The sequence below is a fragment of the Apus apus genome, chromosome 4 (assembly GCF_020740795.1).
Source record: "Apus apus isolate bApuApu2 chromosome 4, bApuApu2.pri.cur, whole genome shotgun sequence".
In the NCBI taxonomy this organism is placed as follows: Eukaryota; Metazoa; Chordata; class Aves; order Apodiformes; family Apodidae; genus Apus; species Apus apus.
Genome location: NC_067285.1, coordinates 21,359,556 through 21,385,423, shown reverse-complemented (window position 1 = coordinate 21,385,423; position 25,868 = coordinate 21,359,556). Strand labels below are relative to the sequence as shown.

Below are 25,868 nucleotides of genomic sequence, written 5' to 3'. Positions count from 1 at the left end.
CTTGCTCATGCTTTAACCAAGAAGTTTAATTTAGTGCTTTGTTTGATTAACAAGCATCTGTGAACTGGTGTGTTACTTGTAGTCAAGAACTTGCACCGTCTGTTTTTGTTAGGATATTTATAAAAAACGCTTTTGGTGCTGGTCCGCATACTGAGGTGAAAGCCACAGAAAGCAGGATGGATTAAATACAGTACACAGTGTTTTGCAGTCACTAGGAATAAGTAAGCAGTAGAATTGCTTTCCTTGATTTTGTTTTGGTTTTAGGAGTGTAATAGCAACAAGAAATGCAGTTATCTGTGGTATTTGTGGGGGTACGTCTTTGGTAAAGAGTGGTATTTTGGTTCCTGTTTGTTTTTGGTGACCTTTAAACTCTGTCTACAGGACTCTCAGACCTCCCTGTGCTGCAGGTAAAACTAGTTTGAAGCACTAGGTTAGGGTTCCTTGAATTCCTCAATGTAAAAAGCCAAACTACTAGCAGGATATGTTGATAATGATGTGCTCAGTTTACTAATGCTTTGTTTTTCTCCTAGTATTTCTTTTCTTGTTTTGAGTCATCTGCCAGAAGGAAGACTGGTTTCATTCAATGAGGAGCACTCTGTCTTGCAGTACATACACATAAGAAAAAATACACATCTTTTTTCATTTAAGTGGAAAATATTGTGTATACAGACTGTATATACACAGTTTTTACTCTTAAAGTTGTGAGTGGGCCAGATTAATTTGTCAAACCACGAGGTTTGATAGCTGAAGACTGTACTTTATATACAAAGGAAGCCTTTGCACTTTACTGCTCCTAAGCTTATTTTTAAAGCTAGTTTAGATTTTGCTTTAGACTACAGGCCATAGCTTCTCAAGTAATTTAGCTGGTGCTACTGCACTGAGCCACCCTAAACAACAAATACTTGTGGGACCGTGTAGGGAATGTTGAGGAAGAGATCTCACTTCAAACTACCCTGGCCTGTCTTTCCACCCAGTTGCTGTTTACCCTAATGAGGTTGCCTCTGTCACCACACGAATGGTTGTGTTGCCATATTGGAAAGGGTTGCGCAAGGATGAGAATGAGCAATTGGGAGGCTGAAGGAAGGTGAAGGGCATTAAAGCTCTGCCCTCACGTTAGCCAGTCTCTGAATAGTCCTGAAAAGTATTTCTGATTCTTGCTTGATAACTACCAAAACAACAGGATGTTTTGTTATTCTTTAGCCATATTGAGAAGTAGAAAAAAAAGCTTTTTGCTCATCTTGTAATTTACAAATTACTTTAATATCTCTAGGTAACCTGATTTTAATAAAATAATTTAATAGCTCAGATGGTAATGGAGAAAGCAGTATTGATTTTCATTAGTTTTGACTATATGGGTCCATTTGGTTTAAGGCTGTGTCCACCCTACCAAAACAAGCTGTGTTGACAAAGTAAAATGAAGACTTTGCTGTGCTTTTCCCCCCCCGACTTCAAACAGTATTTAAACAATTGTCTTGCCATGTGGGGAAGGTCAGCTGAGTACAGTGTGTGGGTTTGCCTAATATATTTGAACACATTGTGCTGAAGTTTGTCAGACTGTTGTTAGATTTTTGTTGGCTTTTTTCCCTCCACTTGAAAAATACACTGCTGATGTGGGAACATGAGCTTCTCTTCCTCGAACCACCCTCCCCACCCTTCAAAAAATGATGATGGTCACTGCTTTGTATCCACTTCACAAAATTAACTTTTTTGACTGCAAAGGTTTTTTGATGAAGGGGGCAAACATCTGTTTTCAGGCTTCTTAAAAGTCTAGAGGATTCGTACTGTAAATTAAAACCCACTGTCCTAGAAGAATGCACTTACTTAAAAAGGCTAGAGAAGATTAACCAGGGGTTGTAATTTGCAGCAGTTGTTTTGAACTGATCTTTCTTGGAGTGCAGTCTGGTGTTAACCTCATGCAGTTTCACTGTGCCTGCTTCAGGAAAGGGCTGGGCACGTTGTTGGGTCTCTGCTGGTAGCTTCTGCTCCCTCCTTGCTCAGCTGTGTGACGTGGCTGCTCTCAGTTGAAGTGGCTCATGCAACTGGCTTGCAACTCAATGCCATACTCGGAAGCAGTGGGAGCATGAGGATAGGGAAAGTAAACAGACTGACACAGCCTGGTGTTTCACACAGTTAAACAAAACCACACCTTTAGTTTGTGTTACTGATTGCCACACATGCATCTGACTGCAGCTTTGCTATCTGGGTAAGAGAATCTTCAGGCCAAGAGGCATTGCTCATCAAGCCTGCTTCTCTGAATCCTGAGTGAACTAGCTGATGAAGAAAACCCTGTAATTTTTATTTCCATTGGTAGAATTGCTTTTTGCTGATTTATTCCCCTGTAGTAGTTCATTTAGCGGACTGCCCAGCATCAGCATAAGGGGAGCAGAGGGTGCACGTGACGGTGAATGGATCCACGCTGATAGCAGCTGTCTGGTTAGTGTAGCTTTATCATAGAATGCACTGTTACCTGTACAAGGAATTAATGCATCTGTACCATGTCTTGGCTTTGGTGGCAAAGCTCATGAAAGAAGCTACCTTAACTACTATTTCTCTTGCTGTACCCCTAGTAGTTTCCTGGTCAGTGTTGTGCTGATTAAAACTGCTTACTGCAGGACTGCCCTTTATTCTGAATAACTGAAAATATAAAAATAGCTACCTGCATGTTTTTTTTTTTTCTGGTTATGTTTAACCCAGATTGTTTTCATGATGCACTTTATAATGTGGTCCTACACAGGCTGCCATCTGCAGAACAGAGCATCAGATGAGAGCAGGAATTGAGTGACCTGTGAAAGGTGGGCAGGAACTTCTGCAACCAGCTTCTTTGTTTAAGGCAATCAAGGTGCTTTTTCACCACAAATGACTTATTCCTGATAAACTTCTCCATGTAGACAAACTTAAGATATTTAAACTTTACTAAATGTGCTGACACTTACAGCTCTGAGTAGGTGTGCTGTGGTGGAAAATTATTCCAAGGTGAAGGGAAGGGCTAGCATAGCCTTTGCTGGATGAGAAGCTACATGATCTCCAATGGCAGAAGGAAGCCAAAATCATATGACTGCAGACACTGGGAAAAGAACTGTTTTCAGTGTTGCTGTCAGAATGATTATTGCAGCTCTCTGTCATCTATACTTTGTTTCTTCAGTTTTTTTTTAACTTCTGCTTTTGTAATCTGCTTAGCTGTACACATACATGCTTTTAATAGATTAGGTTGTTTGCAGATACATTTGCTTCTCATATTGCTGATATCTGAACCAAAGCAGAAAATCGAGAAGGGAGAGAGATTCCAGAGTTGTTTCTGTTGCTATATCTTGTCTTGTTTTCCTGCCTCATTTCAGTCTGAGGCCACTATGTGGGTGGCTGTATAACAGGTAGCACTGCTGTCAGGTCCTGGTAGCCCTAGGGCTGTAGTACTTGACCAGAGCTATTTGAGGGTTGCTGTGCTGGCCTAATTTAGGTGAAATGTTAGAAGAGTGGAAGTGTTCTTTTTCTTCTTTTCTTTCTTCCTGTTCTGTGCTGAAATGTGGTAATTGCTCTGAATTCTTAGTTTGGTGGCAGTGAGTCAGATGCTTAGCTGACGTGTTTGGCAAATCACAGCAGTGCTGTTACGTTTTCACTAGGGATGTGTCCCCTTGCTTCTGTTTGGGGCATGGAGCCCTGCTTGCTTTCTGAACTGTTTGACTATCAGCAGCAGGGAGTGAAATCTTAATTTCTGTCTGATGCAGGGGGCTTTGTTTTAGTCATAAAACCCTTAGCTGTTCATATGATTTTTAAAAGTTTTAATTTTAGGTGTGATGAAGAACTGAACTCGCTTTAAAGAGAGCTGCTAGAAATAATTTTCATGCTTCTTCACAAAATGAAATATTGAAAGAATGAGGTATTTTTCAGACTGGTAACTGTTCATCTCAGTTCTCCACATGCTGAGGAACTGCGTAAAATGGTGTCAGATCAGGTACTGGAAAATGTCCAAAATTTGATCCATACTTCTAGGAGTTACTCAGGTATATGTGGTCACCTGAAGCATTTTAGCAAAAAACAGAGTTCTGAAATTATGGAAACTAAGCCTGAAGCAAATAGGAATTTGTAAACATCATACTGCAAAACTCTTGGTATTTCTGATGTAGGTGCTTCTGTCATTTTGTGAGTGTTGGCCCACACCACCTCAGCAAGGAAATCAGTTGAGTCATAGGAATGTGTCTGAGAAGGAAAGGTGAATGCTTCTTCCTTTGGAGTGAGGAGGAAGAAGGAAGAAGTAACTAGTGTTTTCTCTGCAAGGGTGCTTGCCAACCTCAGGTCATAGAGTCCTGGACATAATGCTACTTGAGCAAATGGACCTGCTAACTCTTGGTAAGACTTGTATGGACATTTGAAAGGAAGCCTTCAGATCCAAGTAATGGTGCAGGACACCTGGAAGGCTTGATCAGTCTTTCTGTATGGCAAAAACGAGGGTTGGCATATTGGTTTTGCCTGGAAAAGGCCTGTGTTAGTATTGCAAATCATGCTTTTAAGTGTTTTGGCATGCCTGAAACAAGCTGTTTGACAAAAGTGTGCAACAAAATTAACATGACATTATAACCACAGGCAGCTGTGGAGCATGTTTTCAGCCCAGTATGGCTACTGAACATTGTACTGCTTTTTGTTCATAATTATGCCACTATTAGTAAAGTTTAGAACATTAGATTTATGTGTGCATATTTCAAATAAACTAAACCTTTAAAAAAAGCATGTAGAAGCATGATGAAGTAAAACACCGCTTTAAGTATTGTGCCTTAGTGGTATTTTTTCTCTTCTTTCTTCTTCTAACATTTTTGTCTCACCAAAACTCTCCTTATGGAAAGGCGTAGTTAAAACTTGGCTCAGCCCCCTCTGTCCTGCAAGACTGGATTGTTCTTAAGGCAAACCAATTTAATTGTATTCCAACTGCTTCCTTTTTGCATTGTTTGTTTCTACTAGGTAAATGGTCCCATTGGGAATAGTATCTTCAGTACCTTGTATGGTCCAAAGCATTATTATATTTCGATCTGATTCTGTTTGTTAGCATTATATTGTGCTAGAACAGAAACGCCAAGTGCTCATTGTTTTTTGTAACATAATCAAAGTTTTCTTTAAAGTTATTTTGGTCTTGGGTATACAGTAATTCTCCCTGTCTGTGCTATGAATGTGACCATGTTAGAAGTACAAATTGATGCTGAATGCAGATGGCACCAGTGTCCTGGAGCTGTATGTACTGTAAGAGAGTCTGTGAATAATCATGTAGTGATGCTGCTTTTGAGTTTAAATAACTGAGCTTATGGGAGGTCTTGGGGGTAGGAAGCTGGTTCTCTGAACAAACCGCTTTTTATCCTTGATCAGTATCACTGTCTTTGCACCACAGGGGATGGTTCCAGGAATTGTCCTGCAATCATTGTTCTTTAAAAAATGCTTTAAATTTCCATTGCAACCGCAGGGCTCTAAACCAGGGGATCAAAAGTGAAGCTGTGTTTTGATTCCTTTGCATTTTTTTGGTGAAATGGCTACACCGTCACTCCTGATTCTCAACCTCTCCAATGAGAAAACATCTGTCATGTTTAACGACACAGTTTGCAGGAACCTCACCAGTTCACTTGTTGCATTGAGGGGAGTTATATCTTTGCACAGGTTGCTGCTGTAAAATGAAGTAATACCTTATAGCCCTGTCTCTCCCTCCTCTGCCCCCAATCTGAATTTTTTTATACAAGAGTTTGGGAAACGTTCATCCCTCTTGCTTGACCCTGTTTTGGAAGGGAATTGTTGGTGCTCTTGTCGGAGCTGCCTGCCTGCCTGCTGGGTGGCAGCGGGGGCAACGCTTTTCAAACGAGACCTTCCTGTGCTGAAGCAGGCCTTTGTTTTTTTGTTTTAACAGCTTCCTATTGTTTGAAACAGCAGGTTGTCCGCTCCCACGCTATTCTAGCTCTTTCTTCCTCCCTTAAGTAATTTTTCTTTGCAAGTATTACTCAGAACAGTTACCCTAGCAGTGAGTCCTTTTGAGAGTTTTATCAGTGTGCTGTGATCTCCAGCTTTTGTTGCAGTATCAGTATGGAGTTCATGCAATAGAAAGTGACTTCTGAAGGTAGGTCTTGCTGATTTTAATTCAGTGTCACCATTGCTGGGACATGACTTTTTTTGATTGAATCAAAGTTGTCGCAGGGGTTCTCTCCTATATGAGGTACTGAAAGGTAGAAAATACTGCAACTCAATATGAATTGTCTTTGTTTCTAAGATGCAAAGAAAAAGTATTGCTTCAGTTTGTTAGTAGTTTGCTTTTCTGAAGTCTAGTCCTGCTGAGTAATGCTGTTTGTATGTGTACATTTTATGTTCTGCTACCTGTGTGAAAGGCACTTTATAAGACATAAGCTGCCTGTGGGTCCACCATATCATAGCTTTGTCTGACTAATAGCTTCCGTTATAAATTTGAAAATTAAGTCAGTGAGAATCTCTTCTCACCTTAATGTTTGTCACAGCAGGAAGGGATATTGGTAGTTCATTTTGATTCTTACTTTACACTATAACTATTACCTAGTCAGAAGCTCTGCTGCCTACTTTTTTGACAATTTTGATGTGGTTTTGCTTCCCTGTACTTGTTTAATTCTGTGTTAGAAAGTTGGTAATGAAATAAGGTATTAAATATATGTATATATGTAGAGCTTTTTGATTATTTTAATGTGTTCATTTGTGAAAGTCAGCTTGCTTGGGTAGTTTCCTGATCCCCTGCCTTCTGTAAAGTGTCTTGTTTCCAAAATAGTAATTATTCTGTGAATAAGTACCACTACTATTCCATACTTCTCACTGCCTCAGCTTAGCATGAAGTATATCTTTGGTTAAATTTGTAGATTTGTATAAAACCACAAACTATTTTCATGCATTTGGTGACACTAAGCAGAGGTTTTAATCCTACAAAATTGTAAATCCAGTTCTAGAGTTGGTCACCAGAGGGAAAGGGGAAATGAAATAATCTATGAATAATTTTCACTACTCATCAGTATAATAAACACATTCTGTCTATTCAAATGCATCCAATTTATATTTTTTAAAGGAATAACTTGTTTGTATTCCTGGAGTGCGTTAGGCTACCTGAGATACTGATCATTGTCTGCTGAGGCAAGGCTCAGCTGATTTGCATCTAGAAGGGGAAGTCTCACTCTAACTTCTATCCTGCTGCTCTAGTTGGCCTTGGTGAGGCTGCACCTTGAGCACTGTGCGCAGTTTTGGGCACCACAGTATAGAAAGGACGTCGAGATGCTGGAGAGGGTGCAAAGAAGGGCAACTAGGCTGATTAGGAGTCTGGAGAACATGTCTCATGAGGAGAGGCTGAGAGAGCTGGGGCTGTTAAGTCTGGAAAAGAGGAGGCTGAGGGGAGACTTCATTGCTCTTTACAGCTCCCTGAAAGGAAATTGTAGTGAGGTGGGTGTTGGCCTCTTCTCCCTAGTGACTAATGATAGGACAAGAGGGAGTGGGTCAACTTGTGCCAGGGGAGGTTCACATTGGATATTAGGCAAAAATTTATTCACAGAGACTGGTGAGGCATTGAAACTGGTGAGGCTGCCCAGGGAGGTGGTGGAGGCACCATTCCTGGAGGTGTTCAAAAAACAGGTGGACGTGTTGTTTAGTGGTTAGGGGTTTTAGGTCAGATGGTTGGACTTCATGGTTTTGGAGATCTTTTTGAACTTTGATTCTATAATTTTTTGTTTGATTCAGCTCACTAAACCAGTGGGAGATAAAGCAAGTTCCTCTCCTCCTTTTAAACTGGCAGTTCAAGAAACCTCTTGCTTTTCTTCGAGAAATTGAGAAGTGTGGTGGTGGACATAGAGGGCTTTATGTTAATTTATAATGTAGTTACTCCTGTAGATTACAGTCAGTAATCTCAGAGTTTTATCTGTTTTAAGAACACAGGCTGATTCTGGACAAGAGAGTTCCTTGTCTAAGGCCAAGGAAACATGACAAACAGCCAGAGGAGCAAAGGAAGCAGACTGGTGGCTGTCATGATGAACAATGGTTTTGGCACACCTGCTGCCTTGCTGCTGAGCTTCTCTGTGCTTGGCAGGATAGGAGTGATTTGGAGGATAACCAGATAGTTTTGTTTATTATTATTTTTTTTGTTTCCATCTTCTTTGAGGGAGAGAAAACAGGAGTACTTGCTTTATAATGTAGCTGGTGAAGGCTGTCGCCAACAGCATTTGGGGCAGGACTTAATAATGCACTTAAAAATGGGAAGGTCAGTATTATGCTAGACTTGAGGGCCCTTAGAAGCAAATGCAGGGAAGCTGACATACCATGGAAAGGGGAAATAGTGAAATTTAGTCAGTGAAAGCCATGTGTTATAGAAAATTATGCTCATACTACCCGTTTGGATATATAAAAACATATTAATATACTTTTATTCGAGGAAAGATTTTTTCTAGTAATCAAGAAACAAAAAGACTTGAGCTGGATCAAATGCATTGATAAGAAGGTTTTGCAGTACAACACAGTTTTCAACTCCATCAAGAGCCAAGTGATGTTAATCAGTTGCTGTGTCTCCTAGGAGTTGTCACGGATGTCAGCTGCAAGACAAGATTAGTATTTGCAAAGAACAGTGTGCCACAGCCATGTGATTTCATCCATTTTCCAGTTGCATCTTTTCAGGTTCTGATATTTTGGATCATAACAATAATATTTTTAACTGGTGTATTAATATGTATGAAATTCCCAAGTTTTCTGTAAGACTCTAATGTACTTGATTTCTCAAGAGGATGTGTTACTATTGCTGTCCTAATTGGTGAGTATCTGGGTCACCAGAGTGTATTGGAATTGAAGAACCTGGAGTGACTACAAAAAAATAAGAATGCACATTTTGGCTCAAGCTCAGAGCAGTTTAGTTTCAAATGGAGTGACTTCAGTCCTGATTGGTCAGAAATGTAAGTTTTTTTCCACATTAGCCACTTGGTTGCACATGTGCACACACACATATGATTTATTTTCTTAATGACAGAGGAAGGATGCGTAAACCCTTAATCCGGACAGAATATCCTTATTTTTTCCTGTCTCCCTTACAGGTGTGAGGAAGTGCTGTATGTTGTAATACTGGTTAAGCAATGGATGATGATGATAATGTCTGAATGCTTTCTTCAATTATTGAAGGAAAATTTTGTAATTGATTTATCAATAAAGCATTTACTGTGGTGTAACAAGGTACTGAAAATATCACTCTGGTGTGGCAACCCTTGATAAGGACAGCTCTCGCAGGTAGATGTTGCTTACTCAGATGTCAGGTGATTGTTCCTTGAAGGCTGGTTATTCTGAGTGAGAGGACTTTTAAACAGGGCAATGTTTGGTTTTGTCCTTTTATTGCCTTGCTGGTGTTCTGGGTCTGCATCTGCTTCTGTACCAAGTTGCTAATCTTCTTCAGACCCTCTTCAGTCAAAGTCTTACTAGGAGTTGTGTCCCTTCAGCAGCTTTTTGTCTGCAGCTCATTATCTAGGGAATTATGTGGAAAGCAAGTCACATTGTACAGCATTGCAATGCTGGGCAATGCAAGACTGAAACAGTGTCAACAGGTTTTGACAGCTAGAGGTGTGGCCTGCCTATGGCATATAACTCTACTGTGGAACTGGAAGCTGAAGGCTCTGTCCTGTGATCAGGTGCAGGTAGTGCTGGTGTAGGGTCAGCTGTGTAATCTGGACTGGGGACTGTGGGAAGAAGCAAGGCTCAGAGACCATCCTGGGTTGTCATAGCAGGATATGGAGTCCTCCACATGTTTGAGGTGGATGTGTCTAACCCTTTTCCTGTGGCGAGTTCCCAAAACTCAAAGGATTTTAACACTAAAACAAGCCAAATTTTATTTAAATAAGTACTAGAAATTTTACTTTTCTAAAAGAAAAAAGAATCACAGAGAACTAGGGAAGACAAAACAGAAAAAAATTTATGCTCAACTTTCCTCTTGCTGCTTCCCAGCTTGTCATTCACTGAGTGGCCCCAAATGTCCATCAGAAATTTTGTGCCATGTCCTAAGGCCCTGCAGTCCCTTAGACCCTCTCCTTTGAACACCCTTAGTACATCTCCAAGGGGGACAAGGCAGGGTGGGGCTGTACCCCTGCCTCCAAGGTTGCTGTATGGCACAGCTACACTCTTGAAGGATCACAGACATAATTAGAAGCAAGAAAGCAAACATGTAAATGATACCATCCTGAGACCCAGTTACATCCCCATCCCCTCCTAGATGTGATGGAGCTGAAGAGTATCTAGAGCCACTGACATCTGCCTGAGACCTTTTCCCAAAGGTTCTCTGTGCTCCACCCACAGTCTCATTCCTTGAGATGCTCTGCTTGAAGGGATCAGGACACACTAATTTAGGCTGGGCACTTCTCTTTACAGGGGGAAAAACAAGGATAAACCAAGTACACAGGATATAACACCAGTTTAGGATGCTGTGCTTTCTAAATTTTGTTCTGAGCTAGACTGAGCCAGAAGCTGTGTAATCCTTTGTGCTTAATTTTGCAGCGCTCTTGGGAGTCACTGTTGGAAGGATATGTGGTTTCTGCCAGACACCTTTTGTCTTTAGTTTCCCAAGTGGTTTTGGTCATCAGTACAGGATCAGATTTAGGAGAGTAACAGAAGTAGCTGGTTGTTTTTCAGCAGAGCTCACACCCACAGGAGCATTGAAACAGTTGAACCACTGCTGAAATAAATTAAATCTCTGAAGTAAGCATCCTTTTATTTACAGACCAGGCTGAAATCCTATTGTCCAAAGGTGAGCAAGGCTACTGTTTACCTATGCTTTCAGCGGCTTTAACATTTGTTGTTGGTTGGATACTTTGCAGTGCTGTCAGGCCAGGCCTCATTTTTGAATTTGAAGGCACGTGTACATGCCCTCAAACTTGCTCTTTTTTATTCTGTTTTGAAAAAACAACAAGAACAAGTTCTAGAAGGGTGTTTTCCTCTCCACATGTACCAATTGGTTAAATCTGTTGTAACTTCCCTTGGCATCCACAGATTCTCTTTTAATTTAATATTTAACAGGTGTCTTCCAGTTGCAAAGAGAGGAACTTTTGTGAACTTATCTCCTCATGCTCTTTTTCTACCAATGGGCAGCCCGCAGGTAATTTAGAAAGGCTCCTTTCATGGTATATACCTTGTCTGGAGCACTTGCTATTTTTTTCTTGTAGATAGCTTCTGGTGCCACTCACAGTGTCATTTCATTGTCAGGCAGAGAAAAAACAATATATTAAAGCTGTTGACATAATTCTTTTTTCTTACCCCAACACCCAACTGGTCTGTTTAGCTCGTATTATACTGCATTTTGCACAGCTTTTGCTTCTGTGACCCATTAAGACAGAGCCTGCTTGTACTTAACAAGAGTCTCTTTCATATTTTTGTGGATCTCTCCAGGCCACAGCAGGACACAAAATAATCCCTTTTGCATTTGGTAGTTTCACAGTACTTTTCTGGTAAAGATAAAATAACCTTTCTGAATGAAAACAATAACATTTCCATAAAACTGGTTTTGATAAAAGGTAATTGTATCATGGTCTTTGCTTTTCACTGAATGAAAAACAGCTGTTTTTCCAGTAAATCCCAAGATTTCAAGCTATTAAAATCCGTAAGGCAAGAATTTAATAGGTTTTTTAAATCAGTATGGAGGTAGTTCTTTGTGGTAGCATCTGGTAAGACTTACATAAACAGTCTCTTCAAATCATAACTTAGAAATTTTAGTTCAGACTTTTAATTGAAAGAGGTTGGAGTTTCGTGAAAGTTCATATACAAGTCTTATGTCTTCATCTTAGTTTTCATTCTTACATCAAATGAAATATCTATATTTCAGAAAACTTGTTTATATGATACAATCTGCTTTGCACATGTGAAACTTCCATCTGTATATACTGTGTGTGTTCTGTAATGTTTTAATTTCTGAAATGTATTTTTTACAAATATACTGCATATGAAAATCAAGGTACCTTTTGCCTGTTTTGGCCACTATTCCAAATTTCACACAGTAAAATAGATTGGACTGGATTAAAAGGCTTTTTCTAACAACTGCTTGATAAGGTATCAGGGGTTTTTGTTCTCCAAAATATCTAACAGCATCAAAAGAAGCTTGGCCAGCAAGTCGAGGGAGGTGATCCTGTCGCTCTACTCTGCACTTGTGAGACCCCACCTGGAGCACTGTGTCCAGTTCTGTAGCCCTGAACACAGGACATAGAGCTCTTGGAGAAAGTCCAGAGAAGGGCCGTGAAGATGACATGAAGACTGGAATACCTCTCCTGTGAAGACAGGCTGAGAGAGTTAGGGCTGTTCAGCCTGGAGAAGAGAAGGCTTTGGAGAGGCCTTCCAGCATCTAAAAGGGACCTAAAGAAAAGCTGGGGACGGATGTTTTACCAGGGTGTGTAGTGATAAGACAAGGGGTAATGGTTTTAAACTGGAGGAGGGGAGATTTAGGTTAGACATCAGGAAGTAGTTCTTTACTCTTAGGGTGGTGAGGTGTTGAAATGGGTTGCCCAGGGAGGTTGTGGATCCTCTTCCCTGGAGGTGTTCAAGGCCAGACTCGACAGGGTTTTGTGCAACCTGCTCTAGTGGAAGGGGTCTCTGCCCTTGCGGGGGGATTGGAACTAGATGATCTTTACAGTCCTTTCCGACCCAAGCCATTCTATGATTCTGTGGTCTTTCAGAATGTCTTATACCAGAAGAATTAAAGCAGAATAAATTGTCTGTTTGTAAGGGGCTTCTCAATGAAATTAAAATTTTAGGTAATGGAGGTAGCTGCATATCCTTTTATACAAGGACTCCTTTCCTGTGTTTGCAGGAATCTTTATGTGATTTTGTCTGTATTTAATGTTTAGCTCTGAGTTCAGGATCCCTTTACATTCAGTTATTATTATCCTCTTCTTTAAAACACAGAGCCATGCAAAAGAGCCACTTACCTTTTGCGATTGTATGATGGATTGGGGCTGCAGCTGAGGAGAGGCACAATGTGTCCACAGCTGTTGGCTCAGCCACCAGTGGCCCAGTCAGCCAGGTTTGGTTTTGGGGTGCAGGAGGCACGGGGGCACCATGACAGCATATTACAAATGCTCTGTTTGCTAGTGGGAGACAAGAGCAATACGTGCAATTTGGGATGTAAAGTTTTGAGGTTTGGTCATGTCTATTTGCTTCCTGTTTAAAAAGGAGAAAAAACCAAACCTCATCAGCTTGCACTGTAGTTTCCTTAATGCATGGATGAGATGTCATCTTCTGCTGATCTCCTAGTTGTATAGAAAACAAAAAATCAGGCTTTTAGTTCTACTCCCTGTTTGTGTCTCCCAGGTTGTTGGTGAGGTGTATGATATCATGGTATATTTCTCCCCACCTGGTTGTTTTAGTCTTCCTATATGTTATTAGCTGCTCCTAGAGAGGGGATGTTTTGATTCAGTAAGCTTTTACTTGTGGTTATGTGCAACTGTTTTTCTTCCTCAAATTCTAAAGTCTTCAGTGGTTTTTGTGGGAAAATGCTTCTGTAAACAAAGCCAAATGAAACAAAAATTAGTTTTCCTGTTCTTGTATGCTTATTGCTCTAAAACTAAATAATAATAGACTTAAACCCAAGTTGAGATTATTAAATGCTTATGCATATGTGTGCATACTCGTGATTTTGCTGAACTATTATTTATAGCTATACAGCACAGATGACTGCTTAAAAAAACCCCAAAATAATCAGCATGTTTGGTGCATGGTTTTATATTTTTATGTAGAAGTATTAATCTATATGATGTTTTGCTGCAGCAGCACTCCTGCTTCTCATTTTTAGCAAGGCAGGAAAAATGATGTAAGCATTAGTACTGGGACCTAGCAGAGGCACCTTAAACTGCTGCTTGCTCTTTCTTTACTCTGCCTATACTTTGTTAGCGTGAGTTCCTCTATATTGCTTTAGTTTTATACCTTGGTATGTTACTGGTCTGGCAAGCATGTGTTTTATAAGCCATCTTGTTATGTGGTAACAGTGGTATAGATAAAACACAATACAGTGAATTAGCAGTTTGAGAATAAGCTGTAACTATTTCTTGAATACTAAACACTATTCTGAGCCAAGAGAAAAGACGGAGGGAGTAAATACTTTTATGGTACTATTGAATATATTGTCTGTCCCCAGCCATTGATTGTGAGGGAGGTGGGAATTGTGTCTGCCTGCCCTGTGTGGAGGTTTTCACTGGCCAGTGGTGTTGAAATATCTATTATGTGCCTGTGTTGGGAACCAATTTTCTGTCCTGGGTCTTTCCCCCGAGCACTACCTGGAGAGAATAGTGCATTGCAGTGTTTGACTTTGAGATTCTTAACGCATCACCAGGAAGGCCCGGTTTTCTACCCAAAGGCTGTCCGTCTGCTTGTTCAATGTCTGTTGCTGCTTGGAGTGTGCTACTGCCTTTGCTTTTAGGCTGTGTTGTCTTTTCTTTGAAATTGAAGTACTAGCAGTGCTAGAGTTCTTCTGATTGCTTATTTTCCTGCAAAATTCAATATCTTGCTTACCTGTGTTTTTTATTCTATCTGGATGTTTGAAACAACTGAATGTGTTCATACACAAACGTTGCTGAAGTCAACGTATAGTTTAATGAAGCAGTGATTGTGGTGCTGTAATGTGAACAGCATATGATTTGGGAGTTGATTCTGTTTTAAGGAAGGAAAGGGGTGTGAAAATTGACAGGAGAACTCATAACAAGGTAGTTACTTTAGAAGCGGAAACATTTTTATGAAAAATGGTTTGATGCTGTTCATCTGTGAAAGCCTACAAGGCCAGGAAAAGAATGACCACAGGATTTTAGGATTTAAATATTGTCAGTCATTAAGCCTTACATTGTTGAATACTACTGACTACTTTTGGAAGCTTCTAGGAAGTCTTTAGTCATTGTTGGTCTGGAATTTGCAAACAAAAGTAGAAAACTTGTTTTCTTGGATCAGTGGTATTACTGGAAGAGAGTTGAGATTATTTTCTTGTTAATAAGGTGCCACAAGAAAAAGAGCCTTGAAATCTTGTTGAAATAGCTGATTGCTGTAAAATGCAGAATTTTGCAATGAAAAAATTTTGCTTATATCTGAAGATTGAATCAAATACTGAATTAATCTTCAAGCTCCCCTTTGGATAGCCAAGGTGAAGATTTGGAAAGGGAATAACTAGAATCAAACCAGAACCTTCCACTTAACCATATGGCTGACAGCTGCCCTGTTCCTTTTTGTCATGATTTCTGTGTTACAGGATTGATTGGCAATGTTTAACTGCTTTTGAGTATTTATGTGACATTTGAAGCTGCTGTGTTTTCCCTGTTTATCTGAACTCCATGAGTTCCATATGAACTGGGATGAAAAGCTGATTTCACCCCACCCTTCCTTCTCCTGAAATGGCCAGCACCAAGCCTTGGCATAGATACGGTGTTTTTTAAATACGGGCTTGGGAGAATAAACTTAGTTTTCATGTAGAAAGTAATACAAAACTTCAGGGTAAGCGTTTCGAAGTCCAAGTGTGTTAAAATGCAGGCTTTCGTTATGATACAGAGGAGTCTTAAAGACCTAGGCAACTGTGGAGATCTGAAGGGAGTGCAGAATGTTTTGAAATTGTTTGAATTTACTTCAGGCTGCGCAGACCTTCTTAATTTTATATATATTCCTCCCCTTTTCAACAATCAGAGTAAAGTTGTTGAGACAATAGATCCTTTGAGGTGTCTAACAGAAAGGGGGGCAGCTGATTCTGATATTTTGGAAGTAGGACACAAAGCTGGGGGCTTGTCCATCTTCATTCCTGTAACCCCCACAGCAAACACATGTGCTGAAAGTATTGTGATGCATGAGATCAGTGGTTATTAATGCCATGTTTTTGATATGAGTAAAAGTTTTATCTAGGGAGTGAAGTGTGTTTTGGCAATAAGCCCTACACAAAGTAAAGAACACGGCCTTTGCTTCCCTAGTTCTGACCTCATCTCTCTCTTTGTCTTCAGACAGAAGCCCTTATTATTCGATTATTCCACATTGTGCTGGCTCTTATAAATTGCAGTCTCCAACAAGAGATGCTTTCCTCCAGAAACTTCTAGATAATCTTGCAGGTTAAGTGTTTTTTTTGTTTGCTTGGTTGTTTTTTTATTAGAATCATAGAATGGTTTGTGTTGTAAAAGACCTTAAAGGTCATCTAGTTCCAACCCTCTGTGTGGGTGGACTCATCTTACTAGGCTAGGTTGCTCAAAGCCACATCCAACCTGGCCTTCAACACTGGCACGGAGGGGGCATCCGTAACTTCGCTGGGCAACCTGTTCCAGAAAAGGCTGTAATGCTGGCTTTAGATATTCAGAGCTGTGTGTTTGGTGGTTTTATTGTAATTTACATTTGAATGGTTGTCGTGTTGTATTAGAGCCCTTTGCTGGCTAAGTTTTAGCTTTTCTGATTGAGAGGCAGCTGGATACTTCGAATCCTCTTAACTGCTTTATGAAAGTCTAGACATGGCTACCCTACTCTCATCTTTTGGTATTTCTATAAGATAAATTACTTTTTCCACTATTTTAAACAAAAGTCTATGTGGTCATAGGTTTGCGCAGAAAACAGTTGTGTAAACTGGTGTCCTTCTTTCAGGGAGGGTTGCATAAATAACTGCTACTACTCTGTGACCCCAGAGAAGCATCTGCAGGCAGTTGGGAAGAGGCAGAGAAGTTCCTGTCTAGCTGGAGTCAGTAGAAATTTCCAGCCTTTCACCATCACTGAACCTTCTGCAGTTTAAAGCTAATGGCTTTCTGCTGTGTTTTTACTGTGAGAGATGCTCTTTAAATAGATTGGCTGACTGTCAGGCTTAAAATCAAGTGATTTGGATTAGGTAAGTGTTTGCAAGATTTTATTACACTGTTTTAAGATACAGTCCACTTTAGTTTTACAAAACCCAAAAGCGTTTTGGAGGAAGAAGCTGGAGAACTGCTTGCTGTATCTTCATGCAGTATAGAGCTATACTTGACCCCAGCAGCTCGCAGAGTCTCACTTTGAGGTATTTTTGCAGAACGTGGTCTCTCCATGCCCCTTGTTGGTCTAAGCAGTTAACAGGAACATAGAGTGGGTTTGTTTTTGTTTTTCATGGGTGTTTTGTTCGTTTGAAGAGTTGGTATAAGAACATAATCTTTCTTCATAAAAAAGCTTATTCTGTTTTCTTCCTCCAATCACTGTAGGAGCAGTGAGCTGTCTACTAGTTCAGAAATGCCAATGTTGCCACTTCGGGAGTGGTATTTCTGGAGGGAATTTGGCCTATCGGTATCCTGACTGCAGTTTCTTTTAGTGGCTGGTAGGCTGTACAAATACAGTGGTAGTGACCAAAATTGCTGCGGTTTTAGTCAATGAGGTGTTCTAATTTGCTCACTGTTCTATCTAGTACCTTCGGTTTTGGTGTCCATTATCTTGAAGTGTTTTCTCAGAAATGGCCTTCATCATGTCTTCTGGGAAACCTGTAGTGTTTTTCACAGGCTTGCTGTACCCTTACTCACTAAAGAAGTACATCTCTGAATTTGGGGAAGCTTGTTTTTGACTTTCACTCCAAAGCTATTTAATGGTCTTTAACTTGTAACTTTTAGCCTAACATTTGGATAATTGCTTTTGTGTCAGGTAAGTGGAAACATTCCCCTAGTGTCTGGGAAAGCATGTATCATTTTATGCACTTAAAGCACTTCACAGACTAAGAATTGTGCAATAGAGAATGAGAAGACCAATATGAGTCTGTCTTGGGCATCAGTGATGCTATCAGGTACTGTCAGTTCCTGGTTCTATCCGGTAGGCACAAGTAGCACAGAGCTGGGTAATTAAGTTGTTCCTCTAAGAGGCAGACTGACAAATGGGTGTAAGTTTGACAGCAAAAGCGTCACAGGCTTTTTCTACTCCTCTTTCTTCCAGCATAGTAATCAAGATTGAAAAAATGTGTGCATAAAGCAAGAAGTTTTTTCTCTATTGTTTCACTTGTAATATCAAAAAATTATTGGTGATAGAGATTAATGGAAATAATTGTACCTTTTTATAGTTACTCTATCATCTGGGTGCCTGAAAAAAAATCTGTCCAATATTTCCAGCTAGCTGTTCGCTAAAAGGTGTCATCCCCTCTTTGGTTGTGCAGCACTTGATTCTGTTAGGGATATTTGCCTTTAAGATTACTGCCCTGTTCGCTCTTTTCTTCATCCAGGCTCATGGTTATTCAGTATGGGGAACATTTTCTGTCCCTCTATTTTACCACCTTCAAGATTTAATTTAAACTGATAGGTGAAGCTGGCTACCCTTTGGAATGTCTAACCTGTAAAATAAGGTCTTAGTGTTGATAGCTCTGCAGTTAAATATAATTTAATCCATGCAGAAATTAGCAAATACTTTAAAACTATATTAATAAGTACATTCTCAAGCCTCTAGTTGTTAAAACTCTTTCCCTTTGGCTGAGAATGGCCATGAGATCAGTCAAGAGGATTGTTCCTCCGCTTCCTCATCAAATGAGCAAATGGGCCCAGAGCTTTTTGTCCTTTTTCCTGTCCTTTTTCCTGTCCTTTTTCCTGTCCTTTTTCCTGTCCTTTTTCCTGTCCTTTTTCCTGTCCTTTTTCCTGTCCTTTTTCCTGTCCTTTTTCCTGTCCTTTTTCCTGTCCTTTTTCCTGTCCTTTTTCCTGTCCTTTTTCCTGTCCTTTTTCCTGTCCTTTTTCCTGTCCTTTTTCCTGTCCTTTTTCCTGTCCTTTTTCCTGTCCTTTTTCCTGTCCTTTTTCCTGTCCTTTTTCCTGTCCTTTTTCCTGTCCTTTTTCCTGTCCTTTTTCCTGTCCTTTTTCCTGTCCTTTTTCCTGTCCTTTTTCCTGTCCTTTTTCCTGTCCTTTTTCCTGTCCTTTTTCCTGTCCTTTTTCCTGTCCTTTTTCCTGTCCTTTTTCCTGTCCTTTTTCCTGTCCTTTTTCCTGTCCTTTTTCCTGTCCTTTTTCCTGTCCTTTTTCCTGTCCTTTTTCCTGTCCTTTTTCCTGTCCTTTTTCCTGTCCTTTTTCCTGTCCTTTTTCCTGTCCTTTTTCCTGTCCTTTTTCCTGTCCTTTTTCCTGTCCTTTTTCCTGTCCTTTTTCCTGTCCTTTTTCCTGTCCTTTTTCCTGTCCTTTTTCCTGTCCTTTTTCCTGTCCTTTTTCCTGTCCTTTTTCCTGTCCTTTTTCCTGTCCTTTTTCCTGTCCTTTTTCCTGTCCTTTTTCCTGTCCTTTTTCCTGTCCTTTTTCCTGTCCTTTTTCCTGTCCTTTTTCCTGTCCTTTTTCCTGCCCTTTTTCCTGCCCTTTTTCCTGCCCTTTTTCCTGCCCTTTTTCCTGCCCTTTTTCCTGCCCTTTTTCCTGCCCTTTTTCCTGCCCTTTTTCCTGCCCTTTTTCCTGCCCTTTTTCCTGCCCTTTTTCCTGCCCTTTTTCCTGCCCTTTTTCCTGCCCTTTTTCCTGCCCTTTTTCCTGCCCTTTTTCCATTATGAAAAAAGAGATTTCAAAGCAATTTCTCATCTGTTTACACTTTAAGAGATGTTGTGGCATGTGAAAGGATAATTTGCCCTCAACACCATTTAATCTATTCCCTACTTCTAGAAAAGGTGGAAGGATCTTCAGGGTGGGTGGCAGGGCCTCTTTTTTCTGAAAACATTCACACTGTGCTTTGAAAGTTTCTTCAGAATAGAATGAAAAATAAATTCTGGATCTCTGCTCTTCTTTCACAGTGTGATAAATACTTAATTGGTGGTTTCAGGCTTACCTAGTGCTAAAAGGAAGCATCATCTTTTCTAAATTGGTTGTTTTAATTCAGATGTATGCCTGGAATAGTGATAAGCGATAGCCTAAAATGTTCAGAGACATGAGACTGCAGTAAAAGAGGAGCGTTACAATTTTTCTCCCCTTAAAACGAGCAGTGGTAGTAGTGTTATTTTCCAACATTAGGACCTCACCAGAGAATGAAGGATGTAAGTTTAGATGCTTTGTTTCTGTGTGATTGATTTAGCAAGTGAACATGACAATGAACAGGGACTGGGAACTCTACTGTGGTGCGTGTCTTGTTGAGTGCTGTGCTCTGCTGTCCCAAGGACTATTGTACTATTAAAAAGCGGTTGGCTTGCATGTGTTCCAAATAGGGCAGCAGTCTTTCTCAAAAATGTCTTTAATCAGATACAATAAATAAACTGTTTTCTTCTCACTTAACTATGTAATTCTCGGAAGCTTGTGGCGTATTATCAGTGTGTTACCATTATTACCTTTCAAAGTAAATTTTGATTTTCCTTTAGTTCTGCAGTTGGAACTGCTGACAAGCTAATGCAGTATCTGGAAGAAGCAGAGTGTTTAGAAAACAACTACATCTGCTGACTGCTGTTTTCTTAGCAATTGTATGCTGGGTGTTTATGGGAGGGTTAACTTTTTTACATTGATGGTTTGTGAGTGGTAGTGGAAGCAAAACAATATTTTAGTAATGAAGGTTGGGTTTTACACAATTGCTTTTTTCCTGGTTGCTTTTTGCAACCCTTTTTATGGTAGAGCAGAAGCTAAGCCAGTCTGTAAATAATCTATATAAATAATGCCTTACATATATTTGAGATTAATTAGGATTCCATTTCCTAGCTATTATATAACACTGGTAAGTTTTCAGAGATTGACAAAGTGAGAAGCTGCCATTTATCTCCAGAGATCTGGTTTTGTCATAACTGGGTGGTTATCAGCTTAAGTGTTTTCTGCTTGTTCTTAGCTCTACAAAGGCCACATAGCCAAATGTGCAAACTGAACTTGCTCCTGTGAGCAATCATAGTGAATATGTGCTAAGAAGTCAGTTCTGCTAAGCCTGTGCAAATGCAGTGCAGATAGCAAGCGTGCACAATTACTGCAAGAGTCCTGGCCAGCTTGCAAGTCTTGCTGCAATGACAGGTGAACAACAAAGCCTCTAATCTGATTATGCTTCCAAGACCAAAAAAAACCCCAAAACATTAGAAAAAATTTATTCACCCTGTCATAACTGAGACATTGGCTAAAAAAACTGCTTAAAGTTTTAGAGCCTATTTTGAGATTTTGTTTTGAACTTGAGGCCCACTGAATAGATACTGCTTGCACCTGTGCATCTTGGGCATGTTTTAGATTGCATTTTCCATCTTTTTGTAAGTACCGTGGAAAGGAGAAGACAGAATACTTGACTCGGGTTTTTCTGAGTTAGCACAAAGTCTGCCTGCCTTAGCTCTTTCCATGCAGCACTCTGCTCCATCTCTGCAGCACAGGCTTAGCCACTGCACCTATTGCAAGAGGTGTTGATTTGCAGCGATCCTTAAATTGTTGCTTGAAACTGAGTTACCTCACACAGTATGATTGGCTCATGGTTCACTAAGGGATTGAGCAAAGAAAGGGGGCTGGGACTGAAATCGCTTTGAAATGAATCCTGCCATATGTATTCAGCATTCGGGAATGTTGTATGACAAGCATGGTAATGGTTGGTCTGCAGGCTTGCAAGCACATCTGAAAATTTTACGTGGCTTGCTGGCAACCAAGAATATTTCTCTGTGTATAGATATTTGCCTGCTTTTCTTACAGCAATGCTGAGCCTTCATTGATATTTCTAGAACTAGTTTAATAGAAATACAAAAAAAGTATTACTAGAAGGGAATAGATTAGGCTGCTGTAACACATTTGCAGATGTTGAGGGAGTTATTTCTGTGTTTTGACAGGAGATGAAGAATTTATAATTGTGTGGAAGGTGAAAAAAGTGCTTTCACAGATACCCAGGATATTTTTGTAAGAAATTATTCTCTTAGTTAACTTTTGCTGATGCAATTACTTCATGCTGCAATTACTACTTCAGAACATATGGAATAGAGTATTTTGACTTATACCAGCTGTAATAGGTATATTCAGTTGTTTTTACATGTATAAAAAATGGGATAATCTTAAATGCCATTGGGACTGTGTCTGGAAAATATTATGCAGTTGTCTGTGAAGTAAATATAGGTGGACTACACTTGCGAGAACTTGAAAAAGTGTTTTGCCAGCAATCTTGTAGTTCCTGTTTCTAGGAATTTCTTACATCAAATTCTTTTTTACATTTCCTGTGAGATGAGAGTGAAAGTGAACTTGAGGTAGGAAGAGCACTTTCTACTGAATTCTGGCTTCTTTAGAAGCATCAATGTCTTTTGGAAGACATTGTATAGCCCGTGTACCTAAATGAAGTAACTTTTTGTAGATCTACACACAGTTTCTGATTAAGAAAATTTGGAGACGGTTTTGTTCTGGAGAGAGCTGTGGGCTGCTGGGTCAGGGTAGGGCCTTATGCCTTTCCCTTTTCAGCCTTCCAAGTTCCGTGCGAAATCCCTGTTCCCGGGTGCACAACATACTAGCATGTATTCACAAAATCACAAATCCTCTTACTACTGTTGGAATGACTAAGATACCTCAAAGAAATTTAACACTTCAAGATTCTAAAGGTTGAGTGTGAAAACTGCTGTGGAGTTCACATGAGTGTTGTGGTTTATTTTTTTAATCTAAAGCTTCCTTCTTTAGTGCTTCCAGCATATTTCAGCCCTCTTGCTTTTACTTAGTTTTCTTGGAATTCTCTGTTCTTTTCCATGTTATTTTATTTTCTGGGTGGAGGATGGTTTGTATTTTTTGCTTTGTCTCAGAAGATTCAGTGTATTGTGGGAGGTGAGGCAACACTGCTCTTGGCAGAACACCACAAAACCAAGAGAGTAATTAAATGACGCAAGCCTTTGATTATTTTTCTCTCTCAAGCTTTCTGGCACGGCTGGGCATTCCGATTGCAAAAGGAGGATCAGGAGAAGAAACTTCTACAGATCGCTCGCAGAATTAGAAGAACTTTATTGGAGACCTTTTACTGTGTTAAAGCTCTTCACTCTCAAGTCCTGGAATTGCTTCTTTTCCCCTGTGAGGATAATGTCACTTTCATCACCCAAGATAGATGTAACCAAAAGGGAGCTGTCAAGGTTTTGTTTTGGTTTTGTTTTTTCTGCTCCCTTACTAATTGGATTTTTCCCATCTTCTGCAGAAGGATTATAAGAGGATTAGAGAAGCTGGGGTTTTTGGGGTGTGGGAAGTAGATGTTACTTTTCTCCTTTCTGTTCTGGGACCTCCTTAATTTGCCATTTCTTCGCTGTTTGGAAAAGGGAGAAGCAGCATAACAGATGAGCTTTTGCATGACCATGGATTCCTTCCCTTTGCAAAATTTGAATGTGGCTGCTTGTAAAAGAGGGGGGGGGGGGTTATACATAAGCATCAAATGAAGAATAGCATCCTAGGCTGGATTTAAAAGAATTTAACTGTTCATGTGCTGTGAAAGGATAAATTCTGTTTAAACTGTAAGTTTAAGAAGAAGATTGGATGTCATTCCAGTTTTGAGTTTTAGTGGAAGAAAGGAAGGTCTGATCAAGTCAAATACTCTGCCAGCCTAAACCTGTATATTCTACAGCTGAAACTGGAAGATGTCTTGGAAAAGAAATTACTTTTCTGTGGGCCGGGGGAATGTACAGGGCATGTTTACTCCACGAAATACAACCTCAATAGCACCCAGTAAAGGTCTCAGCAATGAACCGGGACAGAACAGTTGCTTCCTGAATAGTGCACTACAGGTAAGAGCACATATTGAAAAAAGGTTTCTCTCTTTTTCCTCTGTCTATTGCAGTATTTTCTTAGGCTGGACTGGGCAGCAAATATAGCCAGGCTTGACTACATAGTTATTTGTGGTCCTAGATTGAGTAAAGCTAAATTTGGAAAAGTAAGTTAGCCGAGTTCTGAAACAGCATTTTTTTCATTTTCAGATTTTCCTGGTGAGTTGAACAGCGTTCACATATTCATCACTTACTGTACTTGAATCTTTTGTGTAAGCTTGTAATACGTGAACCAAAGATGAAAATTTCTTTGAAATAATAGAATATTTCATATCTTGCAGTATGTCTACTTCTTAAAAGTAAATTTAACTTTTTTATTGTACCAGTAAAGTTCAAGGGTTGATAATACCTATACAAGATCCTATTTATGTAGTTCAGTTTTATTTCTAACTGCAGGTTGAGTCTTTACCTTTTGCTTTAGAAGAAAAACCTTTTCCTGTGTCAAAATGTAGTAAAGGGGTATGGCTACTATGCTGATATTGTAACAATTTAGGTGTTTTGAACAGCTGATGTGTGAGATCCAGTTCTTCTGGCTGCAGGGTTTTTAAAACCTTTCCTCTGCATCAGTGTTTTTCCCTTCATGTGACTTGACTCTGTAGCACAGACTATGTCACTGTTGTTTTTTTTTCCGTGGGCACAATTGTGTTCTCAACTAACCTCAGGCTTCAAGATACCCCCAGTGATGCAAATACAAATAGAAACATCTGTGATCCTAAATAGGCTTAATATGCTGTGAAATAAGTACAAAGGGAACTTACTATAAGAAAACTTGGGTTTGCAGTGATACACTGTATTAATTGCTTCTGCTAAGTTGTAAGGTTTAATCACTGTCTGCCTCCTAATACTGAGTTACTGAACCTGGGTCAGAAATAAGTAGAGCCTAACATCAGCTTCATGCCATACATGAAGTTGAAAGTCTGCGACCTGGCTTTTAGTCGTCTTCTACATGAATAATTTTCTTCTAAATCTCAAGAGAGATAGGATACCAAAGTTATTTACAGTCAAAGCTGGATTTAACAAACAAACAAACAACAAAACAAGATGTTAATAATTTCATAAAATGTATACTTCTTGGTTTTTTAATTTTAATTTTTTAACATTTGGTGTTAGTCTGAGAGGTTCTTTAATGTTTGGTGCTCCTTACTATTAAGTATTTCTACAAACATTCAAGATAAATTCCAAAGTCAACTACATTGAAAAAATTGTCTAATTTCTAAATGTATTAATTTTTAGTCCTTTTGTGAAGTCTTCAGTAGTTCTTCAGGAATGTTGTGTGTAATCAGATCATTCTAAGATGTATGCTGCCTTCCAGGCCCTTAAGTGTAGGGAGAGTTTGGGTATAAATATAGCCATGACAATTCTGAAGTTTTGGGAAACTTTACAGATTACATATTGAATAAATGTGATTTTAAATATAAATTTAGGTGACATTTTTGTGCTCTGGTTTAGTTAACAAAATGCTTTGGACAGATTAATCAGAAATAAGAAGTTTGGTCCTTCTTTGTATGCTGACAAAGCATTTAGCCAGTCAGATGCCAGCCTGGACCTTTCCATTCTGTCTGGAACCTGGCAGGACACAATTTAGGTCAGGGCTTCTTTCAGTGCAAGCTTCTACCTCCTGAAAGGCTGGTGGCTCTGAAGCTCACAAGTCCAGTTACTGTTTGTTGAAGCCAACACTGACCACATTTTATATATAAAATGCTAACTGTGAAACACTTCAGAGATCAGTATTGTCGTTCTTTGACATATATGAATTTAGGTAATTGCCCAAGATTTCACAGATTTAGTAGTAAAACTTAAGAATAAAACTGTTACAGCAAATGTTGCCTCTTGCTGTTGCTACCAGAACATACAAAGTTGTGCTTGCTATTATACAGTGTGACCGTATCTGGTCACATACCTGGTATTACCACCATACTTGTCCTGACAGAAAAGCAGAACTGCCTGCACAGGTTAGGGTTAGAAGTCTGCCAGTACTCATGGCATGCAAATACATTTGCTAGCAATAATATTGAACATAATGGCTTTTAGTCACGAAATGTAGGAACTTGTTAATGTATGTGCAGTTGGTGCTCCATTTTTCCAGCATCTGGGCTTTCTCCTCAGAACAAGGAGGCTGCCTAGGAGGTGGAAGGGCAGATGACTTTCAGCCCCAGCAGCAGGTGGAATGTTTTGCCCAGCTACCCAGCCTCACCGTGGAGCTGCACAACAGCCAGCCATGGTGCCAGCACAGGGGATGGGTCAGGACAAGTGCTGTATAAACTGGCACTGCCAC

The 25,868-nt window shown here is 39.8% G+C and overlaps 1 protein-coding gene across 12 annotated transcripts in view; it reads left to right on the top strand.

Annotated features, from left to right (window-relative positions):
• Window positions 1-25,868, top strand: part of USP54 (ubiquitin specific peptidase 54) — a 98,045-nt gene that overhangs the window by 24,583 nt on the left and 47,594 nt on the right. For 3 of the 12 annotated variants that reach the window (XM_051617460.1, XM_051617462.1, XM_051617461.1), the window contains exons 1-2: window positions 5,984-6,085; window positions 22,701-23,554. In XM_051617460.1, the coding sequence (XP_051473420.1) occupies window positions 23,408-23,554 (147 nt within the window). In that variant the 5' untranslated portion in view covers window positions 5,984-6,085; window positions 22,701-23,407. Of the gene's footprint in view, window positions 1-5,983; window positions 6,086-22,700; window positions 23,555-25,868 lie in introns of those variants that run through there. The other 9 variants (XM_051617456.1, XM_051617457.1, XM_051617451.1 and 6 more) reach the window with 5 other exon arrangements.